The sequence below is a fragment of the Lissotriton helveticus genome, chromosome 3_1, assembly GCF_964261635.1.
Source record: "Lissotriton helveticus chromosome 3_1, aLisHel1.1, whole genome shotgun sequence".
Lineage (NCBI taxonomy): Eukaryota > Metazoa > Chordata > Amphibia > Caudata > Salamandridae > Lissotriton > Lissotriton helveticus.
The window spans coordinates 1,672,207,517-1,672,233,382 of record NC_136061.1 but is presented as its reverse complement, the minus strand read 5'-3'; the positions used below and the strand labels follow the sequence as shown (position 1 = coordinate 1,672,233,382).

The window sequence follows — 25,866 nt, the reverse complement described above, 5'->3', positions numbered from 1 at the left end:
TTTCAGGTGCAAGCCTCCGGTCTGTGGAACTGCCTGCCATTGGCACTTAGACAGGAGCAGGAACTACTTATCTTTAGGAAGCATCTGAAAACATTGTTATTCCAGCAATAGGCTATGAGCCGAGACTATGGTAGTTATACTGTTAGTGTCTGTTTTGAGGTCATACAGCACAGGGGCACTCTAGTTGAGTAGCTGCACACGCTATAAGTACCAAGTTACAATTACAGTTACAATTACATGGACACTGGATGAAGAGGTGTTAAATTTCTCCAACCTAAAGTTAACAATACAAGGAGTCTGACTAACTCAGAAAGAGCATAGTTAATGGCAATTCCATGTAGTACCCTGAAAATCTTTTTATTAATGAGTAATAACTAATGAGAATCTAATTCAGCCTGACTTCTGTGATACAACCTCATTATTACCCACAGTTTCCCCTAGAGACTTCAGTTACTTCAGCAGCTCAAATCTTTGGGGAATCCATGACAAATATGCAGTAACTTTGAACTTTATAAATAACAGTGCAGCCAGTAACCGGGTTGGCAGCCCGTAGGAAAGTATGACACTCTTGTAACCAGGACAAATATCTTTTCAAGGTGAAGGAAAGGCGGCTAAGGTGGCATTTTTGTGCATACTTCTGTTAAGTTCCAAAACAGTCAGCTAGCTGTTTTGCCTTCAAAGACTATACATGAAGAGCCGTGGTCGCTGAAGGTAAGAGCAGTAGCGCCGTCTGAGGGGGGATTTAGAGAGACGACCACAAGGGAAAATTAAATAAACAATTCATTTTCCCTCGTGGTAATCTCTCAAAATTCCCCACAGCCGGCTCCACCGTTCTTATCTGCAGTGGCTCTACATGAAAAGCTTTAATCAATATAAAATACATACTGCAATTTACAGCAATACTTACAATGCAGCCGTTTGCATAATCAACTCAGTCTTGTTTTGTTTTTTCTATTCTAGCCAGTCTTTCCAAATGTGAAGCTTAACTTACAGATGTAGAGCCACATGCATCAAGCTATTTTGCAATCGCAAACAGTGCGAATCTCAAAAAGCTGCCGTTTTCGATCGCAAAATAGTCAGAATCAAAGCATCAACCAAATTCACAGACTTCCCCTTGTATTTGCAAAATATAGCAATTACCTATTTACGAATGATGAATAGCGAATCTGTATTAGCGATTACCTGTTTGGAAATCACAAACCTATGTATGAAAAATTCACAAATTGCGAATGACCCTGGAATAGCAATTTGCACATGCAAAATAGCACCAAATCAAATCAGGTGGTTACCAGGTGAAAACCATCTAATCGGGTGGGAACCATTGGCAAAGTATTTAAACAGGCCTAGAAGGCCTCAGAATGTTCCACTAATGTCAGCGCTCTACGTCATGGCGAGGAGGATGAGGCTCTGAGCAGCAGCAGAGAGTAGAAGGGGGATACAGGAGTGCATTTTTAGAGCGTGTGTTACATGTTGGGGCAGACAGAGGAAGAGATATATGACAAATATAGATTGAAAGCAGACATAATCTATGATCTGATAACTGAATTAGATCCACAACTGCAGTGTCAGAATCGCAGGACACATGCCATCCCCACTCTTGTGCATGTCCTATGTTCACTGCACCGCCTAGCATCAGGTAGCTTCCAAGGTGTAATAGTTGCAGCTGGAGGTGTTTCCCAAAGTGCCCTATCATGCTTTTTCAACTCATGTTTTGATGCCATGTTGCAGAAGATACACCACCACATAAGATTTCCCTCAACACCACAGGAATTGCAGCAAACCAAATTTGATTTCGATCAGGTAGCCCAATTTCCCCACGTAATTGGTTGCATTGATGGGACGCATGTAGCCATATTTCCCCCTTCAGTGAATAAGTACATTTACAGGAAAAGGAAATTATACCATTCATTGAATATACAAGTCACCTGCAATTCTAAACACATCATCTCAAACATAGGGGCCAGTTTCCCAGGCATTACACATGATTTATACATCTTCCTACACAGTGGCATACACACTCATCTCCTTGGAGGTGAATTTGGCGCAGGATACCTGTTTGGTAAACATATGTTAAACTGTCTTGCAGACTCTTGGGTCATGGTGATACATAGCAGTGAGTAATCTGTTGGTTTCTACCCTGTAAGTGACAGTGCATACGCTGTGTGCTCCTTCATACTGACGCCATACCTAAATCCAAGTACCCCAAGTGAGCAGCGATATAATGCAGCGCATATTTCCAGCCGCAACGTGATTGAGCGGACCTTTGGCATACTTAAAAGTAGGTTCCGCTGCCTCCACAGAACTGGCAGGGCATTGCAGTACAGGCCAGATACCTGCTGCAAAATTGTGGCCACTTGTACCATGTTGCAAAACATTGCAACTTCTATGGAAATACCCCTGGCACTCTCTGACAGCGAGGACAACCAACACCAGCAGCACGCGGACCGAGGGGAGATAGAGGCGGAAGATCCTTCTCTCACATTGCAACCAAGACCTGGAATGAGCTACCGGGAGACATCAGACGTGCCCCCTCCCTGAACATCTTCAGGAAGACCCTCAAGACCTGTCTCTTCAGCTAAACAGATCTGCGCCCCCACCCCTTCAGCACCTTGAGACCCTCAAGAGTGAGTAGCGCGCTTACAATTCCCTTATTGATTGATTGATTGATGGTAGCAAGGCAGGCAGTTTTTGTTTTACAGAAGTAAACAACCAAATCAAGTTCCCTGACACGTTGGAAATTTTCAAACACAGCAAGGGAGAAGTTGATTTTTCTCCTTGTGCCAGTCTGCAAAACTTTGTATGGACTATGGATGCCCCTAGTAAGAAACCACAACACTTACAGTGAGGGAGGTATCCCACAGATCCTGTGTACAATTCAGGAGACAGACAATCGTGTCCTAGAAGAAAACTACAATCCCACAGGGTTGTCTGACAAATTAGAAGGGATTTTAACTAGGAACATGTCGACTTTTGTTTTGTTGTGTTTAGAATTGTATATTCAAATGTACAACCTTGAATTATGGCATTAGTCAAGCCCCTAAAACAGCCAATACAATTTCTCTTTACAGAATCACAACATCACTGTTATGATAGAGAAGATATCCACATATCAAAGAGTTTTTACCTTTTCTCTGGAACTCAAAGGGGAACATGGCTACCCGAAAGTGAAGAGACTCTGACAGAATAAAGTCGTGTCTATTCTGGAATTTCCCACGAGAGTCATGTTTTACTCACCAATATAGTTGTATTGCCTAATGCAATAATTTAAAAAAACTTAAAGTGGACTATTTGGAATACTTTCAGATTAATTGAACCTACCTTGCAACTTCACAGTTGTTTTCCTTTCATATTTCCTTGATTTCCAGCAGGCAATCAGCTTTATATGTATTCAAATTGCCATGGCAACAAAATGCATGGGGAATATATTATTCACACAACCATTTAGAGGGGTGACTCCTATTTAAAAATGGAAAATGTAAACCTATGTACGTGGGATTGACACCTGATTTACAGAACTTGAAGAAGTAAATGAATGTGATCTACACAAGCATCCTGTGCACGCACCTCCATAGATTGTTCATACAAATTGGTGGATTTAATTTAGAACAGTGGTCATTCCTTTTTCCAGAGTCAGTGAACTACTTAGAGAAGTCACACTTATTTTGTAATCTACCCCCCTCAGTTTTCTGCATATGTAACTAACACAGAATCTTGCACAGTTTGCGTCATGCTATGACGTGGGAAATTGGTGGGACAGTTCGTGGCTAGGATGGATACACATTCAAGGGAAAAATATAGGTCTTGAACAAAAAAGTATGAATAACATTTTGGAAAAGTACACAACTTTCGCAACCATACATGTATAAGCTACTTACAGTACATAAAATATAACCTGTCAGAGATAGAAAAACATATGTGCTCTTTGCAGATATGTTGTTTGTGCAGATCAGACAGTTATGCCTACGTGTTTTGACCTACATTTAAAGCCCATCAGGTCTGAGCCCTTTGTCAGGGCTGTTAGCATCCCTGTCCATCGACTCATTCATACCATTCATATATATGAGGCCTCTAGGGCTCTCACCTTCAATACAGATCCTGATTGGAGAAAACCCTAGAAATGGGAGGATCAGGAAACATGCACATCTGGCAGCAGGCATTTTCCTATAGGCAAACATTCATCAAGGTAAAGTGCATGTCTTCAATACCTGTAGCTCCCCTCCCATACTTCTGCAAAATGGCTTTTACAGGGGTAATTGAGTCATTGGTACTCAGACCCCACGACCTGTTTTTATCCATGTCTAGGGTACCCAACTAATAATGGAAAGCTCCTTGGGTATATCTTGAGACATTTGTACAACTTTTCTTCTGGATCTCTGCATTGTATCCAACAATAATTTTTATAAGAACTCCCAATTTTGATCAAGTCTCTCTAGGGGGAAACATCCTACCAGGGTGTTGACAGGCGCTGACGATGTAGACACTTTTTAGTGGGTGAGGTGTCTACTGCAAAATCTTTGGATTCCCCTCAGGTCCCCCTATGTAAAACCATCCTAGTTGCTCATACGTGCATGTGACACTTTAAATTCTGTTAGATTTGGCATTCTAAAATTTAACAGGGTTGTCAACTTTATTGCACCCAAGTACGTACGGCACGCAATTAGAATTGCACAACTTATAATTGCTGACATTGTCCAAACAGGTGTTTATACAGGGATCAAAATTTACTGGGGTATTCATAGTCAAGCCACAAAATGAGCGTTAATGTGTTCATAACATCACTCTCTGCCACCATACATCTATGATGCACTATCATGATGGGAAACAACTGACCCAGTCATTCTTGGACAATAGAAATCCTCGCAATGTCATCCAATAAGGCACTGCACTAGAATACCATTGAAGTATCTTCCTACATAAATATTGAGTCCTAAATATCCTTTACAATGGTAGCAATAAACTAATTTGTTCTTAATGGTGATAAGAGTAGGCCTTCTTTTTGGAAATGACAACACATGGTGGACAAGCTGGTGGCAGCCCGCCTTGTGGTACCTCTTCCACCTCCTGTTGAACATGCCCTAAATTCAGGTATTGAGCTTGACTTCAATATCAAGTTCAACAAACACATAAAATCCCTTTCAACTTCCTGTTTACATCTCCTAAAAGTCCCAGGGAAAATCTTTGCTTTTCTCCAGGAAAAGCATCCTCCAGGAAGGACCTGGTCCTAGCCGTTATAAAAGTAAAGTTGGTCTATTGCAATTCCCACTTGGTGAGGCTTCGTGCCCGCCTCATACGCAAATTTAAGATTTTACAAAATGCTGCAGCTCCGACTATCCTAGAAAGAAGTGCATTTGTTTCGTGCCACCTGCATCCAGTGGCGGCTGCCATCTATCTAAAGTGGAAGGGTGGCCGGGAAAAGATAGGAGTTGGAGAATAAAATAACACTCCACTCCTGCTGACGCTGCCAACCACCTCTTTGCTACTCTCGTCCAGCCCAGAAGTGGATGGGCCTCAAGGCACATGCTCCCCACCCAATCCATATGCTGCTCTCTAGCATGAGAGCAGTAACAACATTGGTCTCAAGGGCCCCGTTTGCCACCTGATGTTCAACACAGCTGGGTTGGAGAAACATAAGTGTGCATGTCTGTTTTGCCAGCCAAACTGAAAGGCCAACTTAGAAGTGCACACTATTCCTCCTCTCTGCCATGCCATTATTATCATGTTATTTATCATCTGCTGCCTCTGGGCAGTTGATAAATGCTCCCCTGCCATTATGGAGTAGCAACCCCTGCCTGTATCAATTTTACTGGCTACAAATTGCCAACAGAAGTATCTTAAAAACACTATATGTCACAAAACTTTGAACAGAACAGCATTTGATTCTTATATGGCCATCATATTCTTCGGGTACTCCCTGCACACCCTCTACGATCCCAGTATCAACATTTGGTCAATGTTTCTAAATCTAAAAGAACTAAGCAAAAAGGTTGATCGCTGCCTATTGTGATGGCCAAACCCTGGAAAGAAAAAGAGACACCATTGATCGACTGTATGCAGAACAAATCAAACCATTCACCCCCAGTCAAGAGATCTGGGTTAAATCCATCCTTCTTTTGTTCACCATGCCGCCCCAGTTTAGACCAAACCCTGGAAAGATACACCAATTTCATACCATGCTCAAAGTAACTACCAAAGCTTTAGGAAACGGCTGAAAAGTGTATTTGTTCTCTTAAGTATTGCATGCAGTTCTCTGGGTTTCCTTGCTTCCTGCCTTTATTAAAGAGTGGACTTGAAGCACCTGGACACCTCTTTCTGAAGTTTGGAGCGCTTAGAAATGCTTCATTCATTCATTCATGCAAGATGAAATGTACAATGGTTTGATATTCAGGACAATATTGGTCAGATGATATTTGTTACAACAATATTCTGACATACATCCAACCGGAGGCTGATTGTGCGGTTCGAATGCGTGTAACATAACTTAATATAGAGAATAATTAATACATTATGGAAAAATACATTTCAATGGAAAGGTAGCACTTTACTTTAAATGTCTACTACTTAATAGGGACTAGATACGCTTAAATACTGTTTGCAAAACGTGGTCGCACATTGTGCACCAACTTTTTGTGGGCAGAATCATATTTTGCGATGTATTAGATCAATTCACAAAAATCACCATTCACAGGGGGTTGCAGAACGACCTGTCTAAAGAACATTATTTTGGGTTGTGGCAATTTGTGACCCCCTAGATTGGCTCGAAACACAAGGATAGTTGTCTGTAAGGAACAGCAGACTTAAATCCCTGTGATTGTATTTTCAAAATGACAAATCTTTATTTTAAGAAGTCTTTGTTTCTTAAAAGAACTAGCGGTGCTTTAAAAGAATAAAAGTTTTTTATTTTGAAATCATCTGGGGAGAAGGCAGAGGTGTCACCAAAATTCCTAAAGAGGAATAGGTCCAAGTGGACATTGTCTGCTTTAACAATAAGTTGGCAACTCATTTGAAATGTTGATAACTGCACAATGCAGTTCAGGTCACAAAACAATGCATACTAAAATACAATTTGGCAGGAACCCTCCTATTAATCCACTTTCAATTTAAGATTTAAGTTTGAGTCATACAAATCAATTTTAAGAATCAGAAACCTTTCTGACTAAAATTGGCTTAGTAGATTCTAAAAAGGAATTTTACAGTCACAAAGCCACTGATTCAGTGAATTAAAGAGTTTGCATTAAAAAAATAATTCAGCATATCTGTCCCCAAGCTTATGAACAGCAGGTTATAGGTTCAAAGAAGTAGGAGTAGGCCCATCTAAACGTTGATCATTGTGGCTCCAATAAAATTGGTAACATCGAGAAAGGACAACAATGAAATACACTGAAATAAGACCTGCACTTCACCTTTTGTAAGCAACCCTTCCAAAGTCAGCAAATACATGAAGTTTGAAGACATTTTTATCTGGTAATTGTTCATTTCCCTGAGTCTGATTCAAATCAAAAGAAATCCTTTTAACTGGAGATCTTTGAACATCCATGAAGGCAGCACAAAAGGATGAGGTTGATCTTCATGACCCCTGTCTGAAAGGAAAAGCTTCCATCTAAAGTGTTTAACCTTTGACGAATTTTCGTTTCATTGATGTGCCTAACCTCACAGGGTGACTTAAAAATATGAATCTGGCTAGATGTAAGGGCGAGCACTGCCAGTCATGCCTCATTAAATATTTTTGGGGATTTTTAGCCCCCAAAGAATCTGTAGGCTGTTAACTTTTCTCAGAAGTCTCAGAAGTGAAGAAAAAGCTGCTTTAAAATCATTGTTACATAAACTGCCTATATAGATCCTGACTATTAGCTGCTAAGCAACGTTAGGGCGTAAAAACTGCTTTTCCTTGGTCTGTGATGCAAATGGAAAGGTTTATGCAAATGTGTTCTAATGTTTGGGAGAATACCGTTGTACCTCACACTCTGCCTTAGGCAGAAGCACTGAGTGGGATGCAGACGTCTTAGGGCCATATGTATCATAGTTCAGTTTTGCGAATTCCAAATAGCGAATTTTAAGGAATCGCTATTTGGAATGCGCAAAACGGTATGTATGTACAAAATCGCTTTTTAATAGCGATTCCTTACCATTCCTAATTTGCGATTAGCAAATTGCTAATCGCAAATTACCCATTCATTTCTATGGGCCAGGAGGCCCATAGGAATGAAGGGGCAATTTGCGATTAGCAATTTGCTAATCGCAAATTAGGAATTTTTTCAAGGGTGCAGGGGTGTCTTAAGAACACCCTGCTGCACCCCTGAAAAAGAAATTGGGGGCATATGGCGCACATACATGCCCTAAGGGCATGTAGGGCATGTATGGGCGTCATATGGTACCTTTGGTTTTTTTGGAAAAAAGCTTTTTGAAAAGAATTCGCAACTTACCACCAACTAGAAGTTGGTGGTAATTTGCGAATCCTTAATGGCATTTTTTGAATATTTTTGGTTTGATACATTGCATTTAAGGAATCGCTAAATTTGCGATTCCTTAAGTGCAATCGCAAAATAAGGAATAGCAAATTTTGCTATTCCTTATTTTGCATCAAACATGTTTGATACATACCATTTATCAATTTAGCATTCGCAAAGGCCGAAATTCACAGAATTTCGGCCTTTGCGAATGCTAATTAGCTTGATACATATGGCCCTTAGCTCCTTGTTTTAGATGTCTTTTAGCATGGTGCACACATGCAAGTGGATGCTTGTATGGGTCGGGTTGGCAATATTTGGTTTGGTAGCAGGGCAGCCTCTTGACCATTCATGCAATTAAATCAACAGGATTCCCTGGCTAACAGGAAAGGTTCACTCTATTGAGTACCCACTGCCCCCCACTGTACCCCAAGAAGCCAACACATTTTCGTGACCACGCAGAGCTAGAGCCACAGACCTATTGAAGGGGCAGAAATAAGGACCATTTACCACTCTTCATGTTTGAACCTGACAGGGCAAATTTTAGAGCATGCAACTGATACTATACTGATTTTCTAAAAGTCCAATCTATAGACAAACAACTATTTGTTTCAGAAAGTAAATAAGTGAGAGAACACCAGGGTGTAAAGCTTAAAACAGTAGTATATGTTATTGAGACATACTGCTGGGAAGATATACATAAAAGAGGTAATGTAGCATAATGAGAGGAACGGTATCATATGTTGTAGGGACAGTGGTCCATGCAAGGCTTGGAAAAGATGTGCGAACTTTGAGTGCTGAACTTTCACTGCCTGCCTGCATGTTCTAATTTGAAGTCCTATTGCTGCACATTGACTTGGAAAAAGAGGTGGAAGGGAAACAAGCATGTGCAAAAACAACAATTGATGGACAGAATGCAGAACAATGTCATACATTCACCCCAGTACAGAGATCTGGGCATAAACCCATCGTTTTTTTGCACTCCACACCACCCCAGGTCAGACATGGCCATATGCAAATCAGCCTTGACCCTGTGCCTCATGGGAACAGTCCAGCCCGAAGTGCCATGCCATGTCTTTCCTGGACCGGAATCAAGCATTCAAGGACCGGTTTCTGGCTATCAGCCATCATCAGCCTGGATAGCTTGACTCCAGTGGTGTGGAGAGCATGGGACTCACGTCTGAGCATACCCATCCCACTCGGGGTGACAAATACAAAAACAACAATTGATGGACAGAATGCAGAACAATGTCATACATTCACCCCAGTACAGAGATCTGGGCATAAACCCATCGTTTTTTTGCACTCCACACCACCCCAGGTCAGACATGGCCATATGCAAATCAGCCTTGACCCTGTGCCTCATGGGAACAGTCCAGCCCGAAGTGCCATGCCATGTCTTTCCTGGACCGGAATCAAGCATTCAAGGACCGGTTTCTGGCTATCAGCCATCATCAGCCTGGATAGCTTGACTCCAGTGGTGTGGAGAGCATGGGACTCACGTCTGAGCATACCCATCCCACTCGGGGTGACAAATACAAAAACAACAATTGATGGACAGAATGCAGAACAATGTCATACATTCACCCCAGTACAGAGATCTGGGCCTAAATCCATCGTTTTTTTGCACTCCACACCACCCCAGGTCAGACATGGCGAACTTTGAGTGCTGAACTTTCACTGCCTGCCTGCATGTTCTAATTTGAAGTCCTATTGCTGCACATTGACTTGGAAAAAGAGGTGGAAGGGAAACAAGCATGTGCAAAAACAACAATTGATGGACAGAATGCAGAACAATGTCATACATTCACCCCAGTACAGAGATCTGGGCATAAACCCATCGTTTTTTTGCACTCCACACCACCCCAGGTCAGACATGGCCATATGCAAATCAGCCTTGACCCTGTGCCTCATTGGAACAGTCCAGCCCGAAGTGCCAAGCCATGTCTTTCCTGGACCGGAATCAAGCATCCAAGGACCAGTTTCTGGCTATCAGCCATCATCAGCCTGGATAGCTTGACTCCAGTGGTGTGGAGAGCATGAGACTCACGTCTGAGCATACCCATCCCACTCGGGGTGACAAATGCAAAAACCACAACATGGCCTTCATCTAGTGATCACATAGGAACAGCTACCTGATTGTAACAGATATTGAGGAGGTCTATTAGGCCTGAATTGCTTAGGTGTTACAAGGACCTTGCAATTCAGCTGTTCTAGGGTAACTGTAACACAAGAGGTTCAGAAGCAACAGAGAAGCATTTCAGGACTGTAATTCTGTTAGGCCTGGATTATCACTGATCTACCAATACCCCAGGGAAGCATGTATCCCTCCATAACCAGAAGAAGAAGAACACAGAGGTTCTTCCTCAACTTCCTGTGGGCTGCAGCAGGTTACCCTCATTCTAACTGAATGGATTTTCTAGCTGCAACTGTTCCGGAGATAGCTTACTCAAGGTTTTTGGCATCTGACACTATCTGTCAGGTTTCAAACTTTTCTGCCCATTTTGAGAAAAGGAGATGCCTGCCCACTCCAAGGCCCTGGGAACCACTTCCCCCAAGACTGAATGTCGATATTAAGGGGCGGGCATAAATGTCCTCTCCTAACCCTTTATAAGCCTCAAGATCCCATCCCCTGGGACCAAAGGCAATTGAAAAGGGGGGTTGGGAGGTCATGCTGGCCCCTATTCCAGAGCCTTCAAAGGCAAGGCCCGGGAACATTATCCCCCAGGGGCAGCTCATTTACTGTGTCCCGGGAAGTCCACTCCAGGGAAACATTAGTTTTCCTGTCCTCATAAGCATGGGCTGGGAAACGTGTCTGCTTTCAAATGGCGGGAGCATTTTTAAAGCATTATTAAGGCATATCTGCTGACACTCATAGAAAGCTATTAAAACGTTCTGGCTGATTGGGAGCAGACCTTTGTTTCCCTGCCCACTCTCTTGCAAGCAGGGAAGCACACATTGCTTCAACCTGGCAGGAGCAAACAAAAACATCTGCTCCTATCAGGCGTGAACAATGCTGGCTCCCGCAGCATGCAGGGAGCCAGCTGGGGCTGCAGCTTGCTGTTTGGTAGGTGCCGCAGCAGGGCACCGGAGCACCCACCTATAAGAAAATCAAGCCCATGGGCCATAATAGGACACAGGGAGAGATGGGGGTGTGCACCCTCCTCCCCTTTAATATAAATGTGGCCCCAGGGCCTATTAAGGCTCAGAGATGGAGGATGTGTGTCCCCTCCCTTTTTGATTGGATTTAGCCCCAGGGATGGGGTCCCTGTGCCTAATTAAGACTCAGGGGAGGGGAGCTGTGCACCCCCTCCCCTAAACTTGTATGTTTTCGTCCCAGGGGATGAAGTCCAGGGCCATTGTTGGCTCAGGGAGGGGGTCAATGTGCAACGCCAGCATCAAACAGCACTATGAGATTTGCACTTTGCGTTCCAGTAACAACAGCTCGCGGTGACCACCGAAGCAAAACACCAGCAATGACCATCTGTTACAACCCACTGGTTCATCGCGGTATATCGACAACTGTCTGTAACACCAGGCCTGCTCTTCGTGTTACAGCGATGACTATTGATGATGCTCTCCTGGCTCCTTGCAGTCTACTCTACCAATAACTGGACCCTTCACGCCAAACTTTGAGAGGGTAACTTTTTCAGTGGAACACACCTGGTCCCTCTACATGGCCTGCACTCCATTGTGGTCGGCTTGAACTTGTGATTTTGCCCCGGCCTAGCATGACAAGATGACCGTGAGTGTCGCTTTTTGATGCTTAAAACTTTAAAATTGTATGTCTCCATTTCTACTGATTAAATTTTTTTGTAATTCTGGTATCAGTTAATTATTAAAAGCTACTCTGTTTTTCTAAATTTGTTTGGGATTTTTCTTATGTTGTGTTTTAACTTAATTTCTGTTTGTGTGCTCCATAAATTCCTTACCCCTTGACTTTAAGTTAAGCCTGACTGTTTTTATGCCAAGCTACCAGAGGGTTAAGCACGGGTTAATTTAGAGACCTTTGTGGTTCACCCTGACAAGGATTGTGGTGGTTACCTGTGTGGGCCTTCCATCCCCCTCAACTAATAAACCAATTTCTTGCAGCAGCCTCATCTGGCGTATGGGGTCTCCTACTCACACCGAACACTGGTGACATGAAGATCATCACAGCAGTCTTCACGGTGGCCTCCCATGGCATACACGGTCACCGGCTCACATCTGCATAAGGGCAACAGCCTGATTGGTGCAACAAAGCTCACAGCTCACTTCACAGCAGCCGTCCTCTGGCAAATGGGGTTACTGACTTTAACCCTGCACACAGTCAATGACCTGATTAGAGCAGCAAAATTCATAGCTTACTTCACGGCAGTCCTCCTGTAGCATGCTATGGTTGTTAACTTAACCCTGCACATGGGCAACCACCCGATCAGTGCAGCAGCTTTCTCTTCACTCCTCACTAACGAGATCCACTCACCAGGATCCTAGACTGGAGTTCCCTCCCTCCCTCCCCTTCCCCACAGTGCTCACTGATCTTGGCAAGCAGTTTGACACTGGTGCTCCAGTGGCAGGTGGTCTTGGATACCCCTGGGTGATGTCCCCTCATCCAGTTGGGAGTCTGCAAGGTATAGGCCTCCAGCCCTGGCCAAAGGCATAAGACTTACAGAGCTTCCTGTCCTTGGACAGCTTATGTGGCTGCTTGACAGTTGACCTTTTTGGGGGACTCAAGCTCCTCTTCTTATAGTCTGTTTCCAGACACCAAATGTGAATTAGGTAATGAGTCTTTTGGGGTCTGCTTTCTTTTGAATTGCCATCTTGTCTCCCTGCACTTCCTCCAGAAAGTAGTCTGTCACTGCAGGAGCCTCTTTGGATCTGATATCCCCACAACACAGGCCATGGCAGTGACTAGAGGTTCACACCAGGATGTCAGCAACAGTGATATTTGTATCAAAAGGTTACCCCAGGGTCTCAATCCTACTGTTTATGATTCATTATCATACCCATCCGCTTCCTGAAATGTGCCCAAGCCTTTCCCAGTGACCACTTTCTGAAACAAAGAACACTCTTTGAAGTGTGCTGGAGAGCCTGGCCCTCCTTACTCAAGTGTGTGTTCGATCCAGCTCACAGAAATGCAGAAATACCCACATGTGTCTGTGGGGATGCCTTCGCTTGCTCATACTCCTTCAGTGATCCCTGGGTCTCCCAAATTGAAACCCAGAGTCTTCCATGTATTGTACCATCCACAAGCACACATACACCCCGCACATGTATACAGGTTATACGCACTGCACAGCACTACATAATAACTTGATGTAGGCCAAGTGTGAGTTAAGAAGACAGCAGCTGAACTTTACATGAGTGAGCTTCTATGACTCACTCCAGTGACACGGGTAAAAAAGCTTATTCACTTCTACCGACCACAACAGGGCATGCTGCACACAACCATGCTCATGCTGCGTATCTCCTGGAAAAGGCAGCAACCTTTCACAATTATGAAGATAGCACTTTAGGTGCCCCTCCTGGTCCAAAAAGGCTGCAATCCATGAAGAAGGCCTATGTCATGGTGCACATGCATGATCTATGTTTGCTCTTGACAACAAAAAGCAGCATCTATAATTCAGACTGGACCTCCCCCAGGGCAGCTGTGTACTTCCATCACCATGCAAGGAACATTTCCATCCCAACTTGTCTTTTAAAAGATATTAGTCAGGCACAGCATTTGTGCAAAGTAATGGCTGTCATAGCAGATATCAATGGTACATGCTCTAAGTAGGAGTAATGAAAACATGGCAAATGAAGTATAAGTTATTTGCACTGGGGAGACGTCAGCATTCCGGACACAATAATTAAAGAGAGGCCAAAGGGCAAACCCTGCCAAGAAACCTCCTCAACTTGAAAAAAGTAAACTGCAATACCTCCACTCACCCCTGACATTTATTTAAGGATAGTGCTCAAGGGGAACTAATCAGTAGCCCTTTGCTAACAAAGCCCTCACTGAATTTCTTATCAAAGCCCTGTCTCAAGCTCCTTCACTTAAGTGGCTGGGCCATTAGTGTTAACCTGGTTTTCACGCACCTGGCACTGTTTGATCACTACTGCCTCAAAAGCAGCAGGATCCAGCTCACACCAATGGTCTCCACCCAATGGTGCTGTTTCCATTATCATGATTGAGTGGTTTAAATGATAAAGTCCCCATAGTATGAACAATTTGGAAAGAGAAGGGCATATAGATCTTATTTATCCTATTGTCTTTTTAAAAGATGTTGCATAAGGTTAGCGACTCAAGTTTAATGATAATTTAGGCATCCATTTGGCTGGGACAACGCACTACTGAGAACGCATTAACCATGGACTGCTTCTTCCTGGCCCCTGGCAATGGATAGCTCTTGGTGCCTGAAGAAAAAAAGGAGTTAGGATAAATACCATTTACCAAATACAGTGTAACCCATTTTGTAACATAGTAGAGCTCAGAGTTGATTGATGGGATTAAGTTTGAATGTATTATAAATTCAAAACCAAGCTGATGTAAATCAGTTCCAGAAACATAGTATAAAATACAGACTTACTAATGGATATCCAAAGTTGCAGATAAAATTGATCCTCAATTACAGAAAGCAAATGAGGAATTTGTTAGCTACCACATAAATAATAAGAAATAAAGTCTAATGAATAAAAAGGGAATTTCGGTCATCTTGCCTAAACATGAGTTTGTCTAAGAAGACCCACTAAATCCTATTCTAGCTGGGAATCAGAGCAACCCTATTAAATCAAGGAAGCATAGAAAAGGCGTCAGCATAACAGAACTACTGTAGAATTTCTGGAAGATAAAATATATTGTATAGTATAAAGACACACAACAGAGACAGAGAGTCTAAGGGGAATCTGAAAAAAGCAAAAGTGCACTGCCCAATTATACCCAAAAGAGAACCTTCTAGAATTTCAGGCCACATGTCTAATAATTCCTTGTCTGCACTCATGACTTTTTTCCTTTAGTCTACACATTAAATCGTCTTAGAATTCCTACCGTATCCATATTCCGCTTGGACAGTAGTCCTCCCTTGCTTTGTTAAATCTTCTTATCCTTGCCCAGAGATACAGCTTTCAATCCTTGCTATATTTTTCAGACAATGTGCCTTTCTTTAACCATGAGATCATGTATCCACACCTAAAAAGAGGAAAGAAAAATATTGCATCCAAATCAAGCATTCATGTTAAAATTAAACAATGTGAAATCCAAAAGTTTAAGAAATATGGTCAAATTCAGTATGGCAAACATTTCACTACATGTTTTAAATGCATTATTGCAAACACATAAATAGTTATAATATAGGTGTAGCGCACTTCTTCCAATGGGTATTATTTTCAGTTATAAAATAGATGGAAGTATTGTTTGAAGAAATACATGAACATGTAAGAAATACAATGTTATTCAAACCACACAGAAATAGATATACGAGAGAACGGCAACTTGTTACAGTAAAGAAAATGTTAGTACAAACACTCCTATAAATGTCAAGATGACACAGTAGATGCACTTTCTGTAACTGTTCAAGTGCACTGCATTGAATTAGTAAGGTTACATCACATGAGTACAAAAGATCATACATACATAAATATGTGGCCTAATTAAACATGAAAGGGTGGACCCAAAATGATGCTGCTCCAGTGCCATGCATCAGGTGGGTGGTGAAATCTGCTATAAGGCCACAATGTAGACGTCAATACATATGCTTGTTCATGTAAAATGACCCTGTGTATGTGGATGGAAGCAGGAATGGCACTATTCACAGAAATTGGACCCAAGTACCACTCAGCATATCAATAGGACAGCAGCAGTCACTATATGGCCAGAGGAGGAAATCAATCAATCAGTCAATACTATTGGCAAAGCCCACACTATCACCCCTAGGGGCATCTGGGCGCTGCGGTGCCATGTCTCAGTCAAAAAGCCACGTTTTTAGCTTCTTTCTGAATTCTGCCAGGTAGGGAGCTGTTCGGAGGTGGACGGGTAGGGTTTTCCAGGTGTTGGCGGCAATGTAGGAGAAGAAGCGACCCCCGCTGCGGCTGCAATGGATTTGCTGGGTGCGTGCGAGGACGAATGAGGTAGATTGCAGGTGTCTTGAGGGCAGGTTGAAGTTCATCTTGGTTGTGCACAGCTTTGTAGGCATGTGTTAGGATCTTGAACTGGCATCTCTTCTAGATGGGAAGTCAGTGGAGATCTCTGAGGTGGGGGTGATGTAGGTCTTTTTGGGGAGGTCCAGAATAAGTCTGGCTGCAGTGTTCTGTGTGGATCTTTTGAGGAGTTGGGTGGAGATTCAGGTGTAGAGAGTGTTGCCATAGTCTAGATGGCTGGTGACGAGGGCTTGCGTGATGATCTTTCTGGTGTTGATAGGGATACATCAGTTGGCTGTCGAGGATGATACTGAGGTTGCCTGCATGGTCTGTTCATATGGGTGTTGGTCCAAGTTTTGCTGGCCACCAGCTCTGGGCCCATAAGAAGATGTTTTTCCCATAGATCGGTACTTCTGTTTTGTCGTAGTTGAGCTTGAGGCAGATGTGTCTTATCCATCTGGTTATAACTGTTGTGCTGCGGAAGTTAGTTTTGGCTCTGGTAGGGTCCTCGATGAGTGAGAGGATGAGGAGAGTGTCCTCGGTACAGGAGATTATGTTGAGGATGATGTCTGAGAGGGGGGTCATGTAAATGCTGAATAGGGTGGATCTAAGGGATGATCCTTGGGGTATGCTGCAGGTGATGCTGTTGGGTTTGGAGGAGAAGGGAGGCAGTCGGATGCACTGTGTGCATCCTGAGAGGAAAGAAGTGATCCATTTGAGTGTGTTTTGCTGTATGCCAGCGGTGTGGAGTCTGTCAATGAGGGTGTGGTGGGAGACGGTGTCAAATACAGCAGTAAAGTCAAGGAGGATCAGGGCCACAGTTTCTTTGCAGTCAAAGAGAGATCTGATGTCATCTGTGGTGGCGATCAGTGCAGTCTGGGTGTTGTGGCTGGCATGGAATCTGGATTGTGAGGCAACAAGTAGTCAGTTTTGTTCCACTTGTTCGATGATATGTTGATTGATGGCTTTCTTGAGTACTTTGGTTGGAAAGGGAAGCAGGGAGATTGTTCACTAATTTTTGAGGTCACTGGGATCAGCTGAATCTTTGTTAGGAGGGGTCTGACCTCTGCATGTTTCCATCCATCTAGAAAGTTTGCTGTGGAGATGGAGGTGTTAAGGACGCTAGTGAGCACTGTTCCGATTGGGCTAGCTCTGAGGTTGAAGAGATGATGGGGAAGGGGTCAGTGGGTGCCCAGGAGTGGATGGGTAACATAATAGTAGAGAGAGGTGGTCTAGGCAGTGAATGGAAACCAGTTGGTTAGCGATTGGCTGGTAATTGCTTTAGGTTGTTGGGGCTGGGGGTCGAAGTTTTTGTAGAACATTGTTATCTTGCTGTGGCAGTAGTCCAAGAGGGAGTTGCAGATTTCTTGGGAGGGGTGGATGGTGTTCTCTGTTGCTGGAGGTTTGGTAAATTCCTTGACAATCTTAAATAGTCCCTTCATGTGGTTGGCCGGAGTGTCGAGGCGTTCGGTGATGGCTGCTCTCTTGGCTTCCCTAATACGACGGTGGTAGTTGCTAAGGGCTGCTTTTAGGGGGGCTCTGTGGGAGGTGTCCTTGGAAGCTTGTCATCTCTTCTTGTGTAAGTAGCAGTTGCTCTTGCTGGTTCTGAGCTCTAGGGTGTACCAGTTGGCTTGTTTGAGGTTTTGTTGGTTTTAGCTGGTTTCAGGGGGGCGACTTTGTTGCCACATTTAGTGATCCAGGTAGTAAAGTTCCAGGCAGCATGGTTGAGGTCTCCTAAGGTTTTGGAGTGTATGGTGCGGAGGGATTGGGCACCTTTCCCCAACTGCGGTGGGTGGCACTGTCCTGCTTGGTGGTTGTATGCTGGGCTCTGCCGTAGATGGTAAAGTGAACAATGGCGATGTTGGTCCAGTTGAGCTCTTTGACGCGGGTGAATTTGAGTCTGGCACTGGAGATAAAAATTGACATAATAATGGCGTTGAGTGACTTTTATTAATTTGACTATCTTTATTGTATCCCTTCTTTCTCTTTCCCAAAACATTCCCTGGAAAAGTATTCTATGATTTTGGGCCTGATTTATATTTCGGCAGATGGATTACTCATCATAACGGTAACTTTTAGCCTGCCAGGCTCTTTATTTTCTTTCACTTCTAGTGAACTAAGGGGCTGAAAGTAGTCTTATATCTTTTTTCTTTAATGAGCTACTGTCTGTATTGATTTGGCAAATGTGTTATTTTTTCTCTCCTTGCTTGCAGACTTGCATAATTAGTATATGTGCTTATTGAACAAGGTGTCGTTTGAGTTCAAGGTTTTTCCCCAGTCAATTTGGTTAATGTTCAAATTGCTGTGATTAAAGGAAGGGAACACCTTCCAAAAAGGAGCAATATTTTATTAAGGGAATAAAGAAATAAAATTGTTAAAAACATGCGGCTTTGTAGATGGTGTTGAGATTCATTCTTCGACCAGCTAAATCATGGGGGCAGATTTATAAGCCCCTTGCGCCACCCGTACGTCACTTTTCCAAAGTTAAAAATGACGCAAAAGTGGCGTCAGGGGCTTTTAAATGAGCCCCGTAGTGTTTACCTTGGGCCCGAGGCGCTGGCATTAAGTGTGCCAGTAGTGCTGCATCACTCCCTATATACAATGCTAGGGTTCTGTAGGTGAACGAGCACTAAAGATTCATTTACTTTAAAATGTAGTTCAAGTCTCAAACTATGTGTTTCAACAAACTACGTTTTCTTTCTTTTTAACATGGATTGGTGATTTTTTTCTGATTGCAACATGATTTTGTAAAGTGAACTAATTAACAATCTTGCTGGTATGAAAGAAAATTTAGTTTTTTTTTTTAAAACACAGCAAAATTTAAATACAGATAAATTAATTCTACAAATATTTCAAAATGTATCCGGAATTTTGAAAACATTAATGAAACGCTTTTTTGAAATTCTGAAGTGTGATGGAAATTGGAAACAAAGATTTTAATAGGATCAAAACAGCTCAACACTCTTGTTGATTGGCAAAGTACAAGTATTCCCTGAATTCCAATTTCCACACAATATCGTTTGTGCTCTTTTTAGTTTTATCAGTCGTCAAACATCACACTGTAGTCTGCAAATGTTGTGGGCATTTCAATGTCCATTCTCTCGTAATGAATTAGAGACAGTGTGCTTCTTAAATGCACTACGAGCTTCATACTACTCCCTTACCACTCTCCTGCATAATGGAAGTGGCTCATTACTACACTTCTTCGTGTGATACTTTGACTTTTCACAATCGAGTTCAGTGACATAAAATTAGGCCACTACAGGTATGCAACTCCATGGGAGCCGTCTTTTTTGCACCGTTATGGATTTGCTGCATTTTCCACATAATCCATCATTCAGGGACAGCTTCAACACAGGTGGCGTGCTGTGTGACAATGTTTGTTGGCGCCCTTCCCAATGGCCACCTCTGCCACGGATTCCCTCACTAGCACCCTTTAACAATGCCCCTCAAGTCTCCATAACCACTGTCTCTCAGATTTATTTAGTTTTATAGCACCACTCATACCAGTGTAAGGTGTCAGAACACTTTACATCACACATACATTGCACAGAGACAATCATATGTATAAATCAGTGTATAGGAAATGTTGCATCAGACAGGACTCCAAAGTGTAGTGTAGGAGTGACATGTCATCAATACTGGTAGACAATATAGTTTGAGTCATTATTTTGGAGAAGCACAAATTCAGAATTTAAAATGTAACACCATTGTCAGGGGTTCTCTTTAATAATAAGAATTGTTTTCTACCCAACTGAAACCTTTTGGGAAGATGAGGATAATGAAAGACTGTACAAAAAAACATATAGCTCTAACATATACCTTGCAGTTTGCATGCAGCGCTTTGATGACAGTTAATAGTTCAAAGTTCTATATTAGGATGTTGAAATAAACTACAAGTACCAAAAAGAGCTCTTTTAAAAAAGCAGTAACCCACTGACCTATTTAAATTATATGCAATTTGTGATCTGCATGGTACACGTTCTTAGCAGCAGGCATTTAAACCCTCTGTGCTACCTTAGGATGAGTCAAAACTTCCAATAGACAAACCTCCATTCTCTTTCCAGGATGAGGATTAATCACCAGAGTTATCTTGACCTTTTAATTGATGCCTGAAAATTGCTGGAGGCCAGGAACGCAGGAGCAGGTGCTTTACATTTTTTAATAAACTTGCAAAAATGATACCCCCACCCCAAGTCAGTGCCCGGTGCAGTGGCACCGATCGCACCACCCTAGAGCTGGACCGGCCATCATTCCCTGCATAATTAGCAGATTTTAACAAAATAAAATTGTTTATAGCTCAAACGGATCAAAAGTTGCAAATAATGTAGCAACGTTTTGCTGCACAATGGAATCCCCTTCTCAAAGGCTGATTGGTCACCTTTCTTTACTTTATTGCTGTATCTAACTCTTTAAAAATTGAGGGGAGACCTTTGCTTAGTCTGTGTTAACAAGTATAGAACCAACAATATAATGAAGTAATACTGATACAAACAATACTGCATATGTTGCCTTTTCTTGCGGAATAATTTAGTTGATTTATAATTTGGCGTTCTCCTGTCACATAAGTCCAGTAGCCCTGCAGAACATTGATGGTAGTGTTCCCACGCTGAAAATTGTTTCAGCACCTATGTCATGGGTAAGCAGCTAGAGAAACCTACTAATCAGACCTCTTTTCACAAACAACTTTGCATGTCATGCATGAAGTCCTACGAATACAGCTCGCTTTATAATCATACTTTAAAAAATTTACTTTGCTCTTGAATGTGGTTCACCATTTTATTGCAGTGGATGTTGTTTGTTGATATACTTGTAAAGAATGGTTAGCCATAGACCCCAGTGCATACCCCGTTAAAGATAATGGGGGCAGACCCCTCTTTTGTGCAGTTTGCAGGGCACCATGGGTCTTTAAATATTTCTTTACAAGGTGAGAATTTTTTAGAAGGGGGCAGGGAGAACGTATATTTGTCTGGGGTTCCCCTAGGGGAGAACATTTATGGGCAACTTCAGGGGCTGCTCTTCCATTTGAGTGAAGGAGTGTCGCCACATAAGCCCTAGAGCAGAAAAATATAATGGTAAAAAAAGGTTATTTATTTCCATTTTATTTTTCATCAACCTGTCCCGAACTAAGTGACGGGATGGGGAGGGGCCAGTGCTGCTGAGCGCCACCATCAGGGTACTGTGCAATGCACTTTAAAATGTGCATCTCCCTTTGGCCGGCCGTCGTCCGATGGCCAGCCAGGCATGCGCTTTTTAATGTTCTCTAATCTAGATCTCTTAGACAGCTGGAATCGAGAAAGGGCAGACCTCCAGTGCTCCTAGAAGCGCTGAGAGAGCGTACTCTAGCCAATTCTGGCTCTGTTCTCATGCTATGCGAGCAGTGCGAGGATTTGGTAGTGCACTTTACTGCATTTGGCTTCCAGAAGGCACCTGGGAGAGGAGAATGTCACCTTTCATGTGGAAGGTAAGTCTATTTACTTTCTTTCTTTTTTTGTGTGCCCCACCACCCCCGCTACATGCCATCCGCCACTGAACAACTGTAAGGGCTGGACCAAGGCATTTCAAATTTAGCCTGAAACAGCTGGATCCATGCCGTATTTTCAAAGTTTCAATTGGTTATGTAAATGACTTCAATTTATAATCATTGCATGCAATTATTTCTAATTTCCTAAGAAAATGGTTTGGATTCCACCTTCCTGGACTTAACTTTCGACACATTTGTTGAAACCCAAAGACAAGTAGAGAAATAGAATTAAGCTCCACGCATAACACATCAGGCATGGGGAACTCAGGGTCTGTGATTTCATTACAATGAGGAATCTGCAAGATGTGTAGATTCTTTCGCAGTCGCAGTTTAAGGGCTCGTCGCCTAGCAGTTTAAGGGCTTGTTGCCTTGCGTTGCCTTGAGTGATGCAAGAGCGGAGCAAGCCCTTCATAGTTCTGGCCCTTGGTTTCAAAGGGCAACCTAGAGGTAGCACTGGCTATCCGGTGAGACCCTTGATTCCATGGATGTGTGTGAATCTCAGGCTGATAAAGCAACATTCAAAGATGAGATCCTGTCTCTGTGCTGTGCCTTCGCATCAACAAAGATATCATGACTTCAAGCCAATGTCTTTATTTTAATATCAAACCGCTAGTAACATATCTACCATGCATTGTTTAAGAACCAGGTACCATGAGATACCCTTTAGGACATCAGTGTGGACCAATGGCTTCTGCACAATCTTTTCTCTAATTCTGGAGACAGATTTAAGCTTGAAAAAAACACAATAAATTTAAAGAAGGCTGTGTGCATGCATAATATTCCAACATGCTATTAAATAATTATAAAAGATCTGGTCCCCAAATCCAGTGCGAATTTTGTACGTCTCCTGGGTATTTAACTTGACTAAGTCGCTTTTGATTTTGCCTTTTTAGAATGGGAGCACTTTAGCTGTCTCATTTTTGTATTTATTCGCTTGTCAGGCATCAGTAGGCAAACCAGAGCACCTGCTTTCCCTGCGTTTTGACAAGGAAATTTATTTTAACTACATGGAGTACAGCAGCAGAAGCAATATCATCTATATCTGTCAAGATGGCTTGCATGTTTTTATTTCCTTTACTGCCATTTTCATTTCACACCAGAAAGCTGCTGTTTATTGAGAACATTATGCAGGGTCCTTGAGGCTCTGCTTATGATAAAGTTAGGTTGATTTTCCCTTGATTTAATGAGAGTGCTTGGTTTGCTTTACACTGTTCTATATTATTTGGGACAGGGTTATGTGAATCTTTCTCCACAGTTCTGTCATTTTATCACAAGTTGTTCATGGTAAAAACCAATGTGAAACGCGAATCTCTGAAATACTGTCCCTGTCCTCAGTGAAGTGCTCGCGGAATAAGCCTTTGCCACCATATGCAGAGAGAAAAAGAAATGCATCCTTTTCTACGAATAGGCTTTCTAATGGGTGATGTGGAAGGGAGATACTACAGTGTCATTTATCTGTCCGGTGTGAGCTGATCTGTGGGCTGAACACACTTTGTGATGCATCCGATTTAGCAGAGTACCAGGCACCCCCTTGAGTAATAAATAAAAGTGGGTGGAGTTCGACACGGAATGGCAAGGCTGGCACAGTCCTCCCAGTGTATGCTGGTAAATATAGTAACAATCCACTTTTGGTCACTGTAGTTACTTTCATGTTCCCATGCAATCAGTGCTTGGTAATGCAGCAGCCCAATGCTTGGACAGTGTTTAGTACCTTGCATATATATCACCAGGATACCTTGGTGGAGGTATTTCTTGCAGCTGTGTTGTACATGATTGAGTGCCAGCACAGCTCAGAGGTCCTAACTCAGGCTCCGGAAACCAGATCAACAGTTCCTCTAATGAGCACAAGCCTGTTGCAGTCAATCAAGCAAGGAGGTGGGTTGCAGTTTTGCTGGCCACTAGCACACGTGATGTGATGGTGGAGTGTGGCTGCCCACTGTTAGAGCTTCAGCTTTGCAGCTGCAGGTACCTTGTGTGTTATGGGGAGGCAGACATATTCTGGGGCTCTTGTGCTCATACAAATGCTGTAGGTTAGGTAGCAGCTACACATATATGACACAACGGTTCCCTGGACTATGTGCATGCAGGCTTCCATCATCAACTGCTTTCAGTGTGTAGATAGGGGGCCAGTGAAGGGGATGCGTTGTTACCTGCCCTCAGAGTCTTCTTTATCTTTTGGAAACATACATTAAAACTGTGAGAAAATACATCTTTTTGAGATATCCCTTACATTTTCTGGTTATTTCTTTGCTGGCATTAGAACACTGGGCATGATGTTGGCGGACTGGTTACTTTGTCACAACAAGGACGGATATCCTGTCTACGAAATATAAATCCATTATATCCTATGGGATTTGTTTTTCAGAGCACGGGATTTTTGTCACCGTTGTGAGGGAGTAACCCATCTGCCAAGATCTAAATCAAGTCCTCTGTTTGCATTGGCACTGCCTTTCAGTGCCATATCATACCTTCTTTTTACCCTGTAAACATAAGGTAAACATGGTAATACCTGGTTGCCTTATTTAATTGTTAGGACATCCATGGTAAGTTAAAGTAGGAATCGCGCTAGTGTCATATGTGTGCTGCAGTGCATGTTTATACCTTTCACAAGCATGACTACATATGTACGGCTCCAGTGGCACCATTGTGTCCCGGCTGGCTGTAGTATAAACCCCTATAGTGAAACGTCACATAAAAGTGTTCTGTCATGTAGAAATGTAGACAAGCCTACTACTAGCCATTAGGTAAATCATCTCCACGTATGCCCTGTAATTTAACAGGTTTGAATGTTCACTGTATAAAACTGTGAAACGACAGATATTTACAAAAACATGTCTCTTTCATAAACAGTTACCAAATACTGTTTGTCACTGTGAAAGTAAAATGGTAGTTTCTTGTGATCTAGTTGTTAATAAAAGTCTATTTTCCAAAATAAAAAAAAAGATTATCAAAGTGTTTTTAAAAGTTCATTTTGCCCTTTTATTAACTATTCGGTACAGTGATGAAGGTGCTGTCCAAAGAGAATAGGCAACTTTGAAAAGTCACAAATTTTGCCTGAAACGTATAAATGTCAAATACGTCCACGGTGGCAGTGGAGGTCTTGTCAGTGCTGCCGGATACAATGTACAAACTTCTAAATGCAGGGGGTGTTAGACAATCACTCAATGCTTCACTGGTATCTGCCATTTGGAAGGCGACAGGGAGAAATACAGCAAAAAGAATCAGAGAGAAAGCCTCTCTTTTGACATAAGGTTGCCATAAAGAAGCCCGAGTGACCTCAGTTGGAGGAAATCTGGGGTATATTATCAACAACTAGCGATAATTTTTGTCTCTAACTTGTTTAGAGACAAAAATTATCGCCGCACATCGGCAATTTTTATCGCAGATAAACCTTGCTATTAGCAAGGTTTATCGCAAATGCGATAAAAAACGCCCGCAATGCATGAATATCGCTGAAAAGTCAGCGATATTCATGCATTATCGAGCAAATGCTCTTAGCCATGTTATCCACCTCCCATTGGATAACATGGCTAAGAACTGCTCAGGGCAGGTGTTAGCTTTTGGAGATATTCGCCCTTAGCGCAAATATCTCCAAAAGTTGGTAATAGGAGATAGCGATGTTAGCGACTGTTTCCAGTCGCTAACATCTTGGCACGCCCACTTTGCATATCATTAGTGATAAATATCACTGACATGCAAAGTGGGGCCCATGATGGTCGCTATCTCCTATTAGCTGTCGCTAACTGGTGTTAGCGACAGCTTGGTAATAGGGAGATAATTTTATCTCCGCTTTCTTGGCTT

The 25,866-nt window shown here is 42.6% G+C and overlaps 1 protein-coding gene across 1 annotated transcript in view; it reads right to left on the bottom strand.

Annotated features, from left to right (window-relative positions):
• Positions 1 to 15,583, bottom strand: part of THSD7B (thrombospondin type 1 domain containing 7B) — a 1,994,218-nt gene extending 1,978,635 nt beyond the window's left edge. The window contains exon 1 of the mRNA XM_078682458.1: positions 15,454 to 15,583. Within this exon, the coding sequence (XP_078538584.1) occupies positions 15,454 to 15,462 (9 nt within the window). The 5' untranslated portion in view covers positions 15,463 to 15,583. The remainder of the gene's footprint in view (positions 1 to 15,453) is intronic.
• Between the last annotated feature and the right edge of the window lie 10,283 nt (positions 15,584 to 25,866).